The sequence below is a fragment of the Borostomias antarcticus genome (assembly GCF_949987555.1).
Source record: "Borostomias antarcticus genome assembly, contig: scaffold_200, whole genome shotgun sequence".
Classification (NCBI taxonomy): domain Eukaryota; kingdom Metazoa; phylum Chordata; class Actinopteri; order Stomiiformes; family Stomiidae; genus Borostomias; species Borostomias antarcticus.
Genome location: NW_028176451.1, coordinates 39,284 through 48,616, shown reverse-complemented (window position 1 = coordinate 48,616; position 9,333 = coordinate 39,284). Strand labels below are relative to the sequence as shown.

Below are 9,333 nucleotides of genomic sequence, written 5' to 3'. Positions count from 1 at the left end.
ACAGCAAGTACTAAAGGCATCCACAACCAATTATGCTAAACAGTTTAAAATGTTGACCCTCCACATGGGAACCCAAAAATCTACCTGTGAACCAAAGAGGAATTCCAAGGATGATATCCAGTCCTTCCCAAGCCGGCTTTCCAGGGCCTAATCTACTCCAGTGGGTGGGGTATACAAAGCACCTCCTATTCTCCAGGTGCCCGTGTGTGTGGCGAGTGTCTTGTGTGCAGATGGCCACTTACAGTAAACACAATATGGGCTCCCCCAGCCTGATTGACTCTGATAGGTTTTCTCTGTGGCAGATCTCCAAACAGTTTGATTAGACTAATAGTCCCGTGTGAGCTGCTTTAATCAGCATTCACAGCTCTGCAGGACACAGTGATTTATTCAGGAAGAACTGAAGGAGAACCAGCCCTAACGGTCAGAGTGTTCATGGGTTCTCTCAAGGAAAATGTCCACTTTCTGCCCGAGTAACTCATAAGAGAGGACCTTCAAGGTAAGACTACTACAGTAAAATATAGCAGACATTGCAGATAGATATAGGCCTCAGAGTTCACTGGTAACAACATAAAACAAGCTACACAGTCATAGAGAAACACTCTCATCCATGCCATGATTTTGCCAGAGTCAGGGAAATGTGGAGCATGGGTCAAACTCCCTCCTGGAACCTCCATCAGAGGGCTTCTTCCTTCACAAACTTAATATGACTAATCTCCACTCATTTTGTGTTGGAATAGTCTCTAATTCCATTTAGTCAATTTGCAGTGTTTTACTCACAGGCTTTTCTGGCACTTTCCCCTCTGATTTGATGTAACAGCGAGGGCAGGGCCGTGCCCATTAGTTCCGTGTTGTTCTCCTTCGCTGTGCACCCATCTGGTTTCCAGTGCAAATGCATCACTCCATTAACATTGCCTGTGATCTAGGAGGATTCTTTCATCTAAGACTATAAACTCCTCTTAATTACATCCTCCAAAAGAGGTCTATTAGTATAACACAATCAAACAGGGAGTTCATCCATTTTGGCAAGTCAAACATGCTACGGTAACATTGCCATGGAAAATGTTTACTTTCGTCTTCCGATCAGATCTAGAGATCACTATATATATTGGACTGTGCAGAACTGATGTAGGCTAGTTTGTGGAAAAGCTTCATTATTGATTGGCATGAGGTGCCCTTTCTGCAGGGAAAGACCATGACCAATGAGATCTAAGAAACATACTGTAGCAAACTAAGTCTACATATGGCCTTTCATGCTATTTTCATTCTATTGCTTCCAGTCATATCCATAATTACATACAATGCGTGAGTGCTGCTTGCTGCTATTGATACAGCAATATTTTTTGTTTGATTAAACCATCTTCAAAAGAGAGCAAGATGGTCTGGATGTGATTTATACACACCATTATTATGAAACACAAGATTCAAGTAAAGACTTTTGTCATGGTGTTGTGATAAAAGATTTGGCTCACATGCAACTGACGCAATGTTACAGTGAATGCATATAGCTCTGTTCAAAATTCAACCGTTTTTTGGCATTGTTTGTGTATCTAATGGCTATAATGGCCTCACCTCCTGATGACAGCCTACAGTATCTGATCCCCATCTCTTCCCAAAAATAGATTGTTATTGTCCTAGCATTACTTTTCACAATCTATGCAGTTACTTGCATGGTCAAATAGGGTCAGGGGAGAGTCTCTGGAATTACTTATCCTGGTCACAGGAAATACAGATATTTTCAACGTAATTCAAATGATTATTATTATATAAAAAATAAGTCAACTGAAAAAGAAAAAGAAGAGGAAGTAGTTTCATTGCGTAATCTCCTGCTTTCAGAGCTTCCTGTATGCGAGCTCAAACATGGCGCACAAAATAAAACTATAGCTAATAACGACAATATCTTTTTATAAGCTTGCTGTCACGACGGCTGAAATTTACCGTGAACCGAGTGTGTATTTTGAATTATTTGATGTAATCAGTGGAAATGTTTTAGCTCATCTTGCCTCTTCGTTTACACTATGAAGCTATCTAGCATAGCTTAGCCAGCTCACGTTAGCAGATAGGACACGTCGTTCATAAAGAGTATCACGTATTAAAGTATTAAAGAGTATCACGTATTAAAGTATTAAAGAGTATCACGTATTAAAGTATTAAAGAGTATCACGTATTGTACTCGGAGTTGGTTCTGGCCATCACACAATATCATTACTATACATGGCAAATATTTCGAGACGTTTTACTAGTCTACTGAGGTCATGTCGTAGTTAGCGCTATGTCTAACCTACCTAGCTAAAGCCAGTGAATGGAGCATGCTAACTATGCTAACTATGCTAACTACTAACGTGTGCCTGATGTTCTGAATCGTCGGAAGGTGTTTTGCATCTCAGAAGAGAGAGGAGAGACTCATTTTAAAAGGGTGAGTGATGGAGCCGTCCCACTGAGCAAAGACACGTCCAAAAAACGTCTTTTACACGTCTTTTTTTTTGTCTTTTTCGGACGTCCAAAGACATCCAATTAGGAGCCAGAATGAACGTTTTTTTAGTCGTTCAGATATTGAACCCGTTCTGCACGTCCACAGACGTCTTAGAGGGGTCCAAGCCAGACGTGTGAATATTGAGGGGTCCAGCAGACGCACACACGGGGTTCAGGACCCACGGACGTTATTAAGACGTGATCTGAACGTCTCCCTGACGTTGTGTGTTTGCTGGGATGTGTCCTATTTCAGATAACGATACACGCCGTTGTTTAGTGCCCAAGCGGACTGGCAGTGACGAAAAGGAACTGTTTGAGTTCAATCAATCAAAGCTTTATTTGAGTTGACCCAAACACTGCACGGTAACCTTTTGTTTTGCTATCTACCTCTTAACTTACTTGTGATATTGTTTTGCGGTCCATCTCAGAACGAAGCACGCAAACTCAACCACCAAGAGGTTGTGGAGGAGGACAAGAGATTGAAGCTACCAACAAACTGGGAGGCTAAGAAGGCTCGTCTGGAGTGGGAACTGGCAGACAACGAAAAGAAGAAGGTACCTGAACCAGTTCAGAGTTCGGGCTGTGCTTTTGATATTGTACTATTGATCTGATATTGTTACAGAGGTAGTGATAACCAGGTGAATTTACAGGTGACACTGATTTTGTTGGTGTTCTGGTCACGCTTCGATATGTGGTATTTTATTATGGGACTTAGCCAAGCTCTTGAATAAATACATATTGCGTGTGACCAAGGCTTATAAGCCTGATAGTCCTGGTCCAAGGCAGTATTTGGGGCTATATCCCCAGTATACCACCCTGTCAGGAAACATTCAGTTGAAGACAGTTTACAAATAATAAAAGCCTTTTCTTCACTTGCAGCCCCCCACCTTTTATATAAAAAGCACTTTTTTGCACTTAACACATTTACTTGCCTGGCTTTGCCCTCCTTCTCCATGATAGAAAAGTAAACAGCATATGGGATCACGTGATCAGGGTCGTGAAGCCACCTTGGAGAAAAGGCTTTTATTGTCTGTCTTCACTTCGGTGAGGAACGAAATAATATCTGTAGATACTGAAGGGCAGACCGAGTGACAAAAGTCAATTGCCCAATGAATGGTTCCTGACAGGGTGGCATTTCAGGGAGAGCCCCGAATTGCATCCCGCCCTGGACCAGGGCTAGTAAGGGTATAACCTCCGCTGGGTTACCGCCCTGGACCAGGGCTAGTAAGGGTATAACCTCCGCTGGGTTACCGCCCTGGACCAGGGCTAGTAAGGGTATAACCTCCGCTGGGTTATTGCTAAGGATATTGTGCGTGAATAGAGACAAAGTCATACATCCATATTCACATGCAATATTCATGCGTATTACTGCAAAGTACAATATACAAAATGGAGTGAGATGAGTGTATATACAGTGTGTGTACAGAGTGTTGATGTGTGTGTGATGTTTTTATATATATATATAATTTTTAAATATATATATATTTTGTGACGTGTGTGTGCAGCGAGACCCCTTGTACAGTACACAGTCAGCGGTCATGTGAAAGTAGTGCAAAGGGGACAGAGTCAGAGTGGGGGGGGTCAGAGAGGGGGGGGGGGTCAGAGGTGGACACAGGGCTTATTGATGAGGTTGGTGGATATTGATTGATAGACACACACACACAGATACTTTTAATAATCCCAGAGGGGAAATTCCTTTGCTGTAGCAGTACATACAGTGAGAGAAATAATTATTTGATCCCCAGCTGATTTTGTAAGTTTGCCCACTGACCAAAAAATTGTCTAATTTTAAGTCTAATGGTAGGTTTATTTTAACTGTGAGACAGAATAACAAAAAAAAAGATATAATAAAAACGCATCACAAAAGTTATGAATTGATTTGCATTTTAATGAGTGAAATAAGTATTTGACCCCTTCGCAAAACGTGATTTACGTGGTGGCAAAACCCTTGTGGCAATCAGAGGTTCTTGTAGTTGGCCACCAGGTCACACATCTCAGGAGGGATTTGGTCCCACTCCTCTTGGCAGATCCTCTCCACGTCATTGAGGTTGAGGCTGATGTTTGGCAAATCAAAGCTTCAGCTCCCTCCACAGATGTTCTATGGGATTAAGGTCTGGAGACTGGCTTGGCCACTCCAGGACTTTAATGTGCTTCTTCTTGAGCCACTCCTTTGTTGCCTTGGCTGTGTGTTTTGGGTCATTGTCATGCTGGAATACCCATCTATGACCCTGACCCTGGCTGAGGGAAGGAGGTTCTCTCAAGATTTGACGGTACATGGCCCTTTCCATCTTCCATTTGATGAGGTGAAGTTGTCCTGTCCCCTTAGCAAAAAAACCCCCAAAGCATAATGTTTCCACCTCCATGTTTGACAGTGGGGATGGTGTTCTTGGGGTCATAGTGAGCATTCCTTCTCCTCTAAACACGGCGAGTTGAGTTGATGCCAAAGAGCTCGATTTTTGTCTCATCTGACCACAACACTTTCACCCAGTCCTCCTCTGAATCATTCAGATGTTCATGGCAAACTTCAGCGGGCCTGTATGTGCTTTCTTGAGCAGGGGGACCTTGTGGGCGCTGCAGGATTTAAGTCCATTACTTAGAGTGTTACCAACTGTTTTCTTGGTGACTGTGGTCGCAGCTGCCTTCAGATCATTGACAAGATCCTCCCGTGTAGTTCTGGTCTGATTCCTCACCGTTCTCATGATCATTGAAACTCCACGAGGCGAGATCTTGCGTGGAGCCCCAGACCGAGGGAGATTGACAGTTATTTTGTGTTTCTTCCATTTGCGAATAATCGCACCAATTGTTGTCACCTCCTCACCAAGCTGCTTGGCGATGGTCTTGTAGCCCATTCCAGCCTTGTGAAGGTCTACAGTCCCTGACGTCCTTGGACAGCTCTTTGGTCTTGGCCATGGTGGAGAGTTTGGAATCTGATTGGTTGATTGCTTCTGTGGACAGGTGTCTTTTATACAGGTAACGAGCTGAGATTAGGAGCACTCTCTTAAAGGGATAGGACTAAGTTGTGTGCCTCATGGGCATAGCCAGTCTGTGGGAGCCAGAAATCTTGCTGGTTGATAGGGGATCAAATACTTATTTCACTCGATCAAATGCAAATCAATGTATAACTTTTTTGAAATGTGTTTTTCAGATTTTGTGTTGTTGTTATTCTGTCTCTCACTGTTAAAATAAACCTACCATTAAAATTATAGACTGATCATTTCTTTGTCAGTGGGAAAATGTCCAAAATCAGCAGGGGATCAAATAATTATTTCCCTCACTGTAAAACACATTATCTGACATTTGTGCGCGTGTGTGTGCGTGCGTGTGTGTGTTACAGGAGTGTGCAGCCAAGGGGGAGGACTATGACCGAGTGAAGCTGCTGGAGATCAGTGCTGAGGATGCTGAGCGCTGGGAGAGGAAGAAGAAGAAGAAGAACCCAGACCCGGGGTTCTCAGGTTAGGAACGGAGCCCGCGCTCTGATTATCAAAGACCTGTTATTCTTGGACTCGGGGGATCACATCTGTCATGGCTTAGCCTTAACCCATCCATTAGCATTTTACCCAGCTGTCATCCCATGTGGTTTGTGCACGGGGGAAGCTCGTTGGAAAGTGTGACTTTGCCTCATATTTCCCCATTGTGCTCACTGGGTTGACAGGACTCAGCAACTTAAGCGGCATATATTCTATTGCTAACTTGCTACCGATGGTGGTACTGTCCCTCTAGCACCGAGCGGCCCTGCACAGAGGAATTCTGGGTGCGTGTAAAGGCCCTTGGGAATAAATCATTTTTAACTGCCTCCCTCCAATTTAATCTGCCAAAAAGGATCGCCGCCCCTCTCAAATATGGCTGCCATCTGTTGCATCAAAACCCCCTTCCCTGAATTAAATCCTCTGGGGAGAAAATTATCACCAGAGGGGCTTGAAAGGAGGGATGGAGGGGGGGCGGGGGGGGGCGGCCCCCTCGTCTCCGCCTAACCAGACGCAGGTTGTGTCACGGGGGCCGCACGGCTGCTCGTCGTTTGTTCCGGTAATTATGACCCGTCTCTCTTGTTGTGCTGCCATCGGGCCGCAGGTTAAGCCGAGGCCCAGCTGCGACAGTACCAGCGCCTCACCAAGCAGATCAAACCGGACATGGACGGCTACGAGAGGCAGAGGGAGGAATGGTGAGCGCCTGTTTAAAAACCTTTGAGCTTCGTGCTTTTTTTTTGCCCCCTGACTCTTCCTCCGTGTTCAAAACGGGGGGGGGGTGGGGGGCAGGATATGGGATGTCCTACCGTATCTTTCAGCATAGGTTTTCTATATTTACACCGAGAATCCCAGGGCACATCACATTCATCCAAAACTCCATCCCCGCTGCGTTAAAGGATCGCTGTGACGTTTCAGCTGAAATGCCCTCGAAACAGGCAAACTCTCACAGCGAATGTACATTTTGCCCGACCTAAAAGCATTTGGTCAGTCAACCCTATGAAACCCAGTTCTCAGCCATCACAGGATCTGTTCAGTAGAAGCCGGGGTGGCGTGCCCCCACGTTTGCCCCCGGGTCGATTTCTGAAACAGTCCACAGACTCCCCGAGCATCATCCCATGCCTTTAATGCGTCAATGCAAGGCATGCACTTAGAGAGAGGGAACGGCATGGTTATAGTTATGGTGGGTTCTTCTTGATCAGCCAAAGATGAGTCCAAGTACCCACAGTTTTTTAGTTTTTTTACCCCCTTAATTGCTGCCACGTGGAGAACTGTGAAGGGTGCCGCAAAACTATCCAATACAGAGGGGGGGGGGGGAGGGGGGCGGCAATGGAGGACGGACACATATTAGGGTGTTGATGATGATGATGATGAGCGCGCCGTTCCTTCTCACCGTGTCCCCGGTCGTCTTCCACAGCGGCGAGGATTTCCACCCGACCTCCAACAGCCTGATCCACGGCACCCACGTCCCGACCAAGGAGGGCGTCGACCGCATGGTGGAGGATGTGGAGAAACAGTAAGTGAAACACACACACACACACACAGAGAGAGACCCTATACCCTTCCGACCTCCTGTCCGGTGCACCCCGAGTCCAGAAAGAGGACTCTGTTCATGTGAAGGGGGCGGCCGGTGCCTCAGCGGGGCCCTCTGATGGTGAGATCCGGTTCCTCTGAGGAAGCCTCCATGTTTGAGAGGCTGATCAGGCACCTTTTACATTATCCATTTATCTGGGTGGGAAGGCAGCCCAGCCAGTGACTGTAAGCATCTGCTGGATGGATGGATAGTGTCTATCTGGCCTCTCCTAGGCCTGTATATGACTGCACTTACCGGATGATGAATGGGTACTTGCCGCTGCATGAAAAGTTATGGCCATGCCCTGTCAGTTTCCCATCCTCGCAAGGGTCAACTGTTGTGTGTAATCCCGGCCTCACACCTGACTAACATGCTCCCAGTTTATGTGTGTCTGTGTTGTGTTACACCCCTCCCTTCACACACATACACACACACACACACCATTTCCCTGCTTTTCTGTGGCTCACAATTTCTGGGAGGCTTGTGTTAGCGATGCGACTGTGAGAGATTAGGCAGAGCACCAGCTTCCAGGGCATGACGCACAACCCCGCTTTGAAGACGCACACACACACACAATAAAGGTTGTGTGTGTGTGTGCGCGTGCTTGTACCAGCGTGTGAGAGAGATGGTGTGTAAGGTTTTCCGTTGGTGCCTTCGCAGGCAGATGAATGTGTGCACTTGTGTTCGTTTGGGGATTATTGCCCATTACTTTCTATCACTGTGATTGTGTGTGATTATCGGGATTCGAGGTGCCGCCGTTAAAACTGGGCGCAGCAGAGTGACGAGCCTCCGCTCAACAAACCCTCTGTCGTTCACACAGGATCGAGAAGAGGGCCAAGTACAGCCGCCGCAGGGCTTACAACGACGACGCCGACATCGACTACATCAACGAGAGGAACGCCAAGTTCAACAAGAAGGCCGAGCGCTTCTACGGCAAATACACGGCCGAGATTAAACAGAACCTGGAGAGAGGCACAGCTGTCTAACCAGGCGGGGGATCCTGACCCAGGGAGGCGTCTCGGTCCATTTGTCTCCATTAAGGAGGCTTGGGAGCAGATAAACGCCTCATGTGGTTACAGGTCTGGTCATGTATATTACTGTCAACATAAACTGCCAGTTTGTCATAGATGCTTGGGGCTCGGACTGAAACGGGAGATCTTTTGTAAATGCTTTTCTGGCTTTTTGTTACGGTGACATTTTGGATCAGTTTAACCTGTGATGTTGCTTTTTAACTTAGATGAAAAACATAATGAGTGTCATTTACACCCCCTGTAAAGGTGTTGTGTGATATGTATTAACCTTTCGTAAAGGCCTTGCTTTCTTCTGAATAAAAACTCACAGTACGAGCGTGAGAATGAAACGCTATCATTTACCCCGAGGATGGAGCCTGTTATTCAGCGATAGCAGCAGAAGAATGTGTTAGTGTAGGTGCACATGGAGATAAACAACAACAATTAAGCAATTCAATTTAAGCGTTACCGCCCACATCTCTGTTAAGCCAACTTGCCCCAAGCGGTGACATGAGTAAAAGAGGCTTGTGACCTATGAGGAGATCAAAGCAGAGAACAGATTCTCATGCTCCCCCTCTCCCATGCTCAAGTTCTGTGGCATGGCGCCCTCTGGGGGTCAGTATGAGACACTGGCTTGTTTGCGTGGGGGGGACCGACAAACACATTCGTATGGAACCGGGATCTGTGTCCTTAATTTGAATCAGACGTCTGCGTAATGTTTCATCTGCATTAATGAATGTGTTGTGAATAAGCTGAGCGGGGATATGGTAATAAGAGCAGGGGAACGGGCTGGGTTCCAAGGCTAGCGTGCAAAAGAGAC

General features: G+C 46.1%; 1 protein-coding gene across 1 annotated transcript; it reads left to right on the top strand.

The window, feature by feature from the left end:
- Positions 1–2,896: 2,896 nt before the first annotated feature.
- Positions 2,897–8,597, top strand: LOC311328462 (pre-mRNA-splicing factor syf2-like). Its single transcript, XM_084462429.1, has 5 exons — positions 2,897–3,023; positions 5,804–5,921; positions 6,538–6,628; positions 7,348–7,446; positions 8,324–8,597. Exons 3-5 carry the CDS (start codon positions 6,597–6,599, stop codon positions 8,487–8,489), a joined length of 297 nt encoding a protein of 98 aa, XP_084318555.1. The 5' UTR covers positions 2,897–3,023; positions 5,804–5,921; positions 6,538–6,596; the 3' UTR covers positions 8,490–8,597.
- Positions 8,598–9,333: the final 736 nt, after the last annotated feature.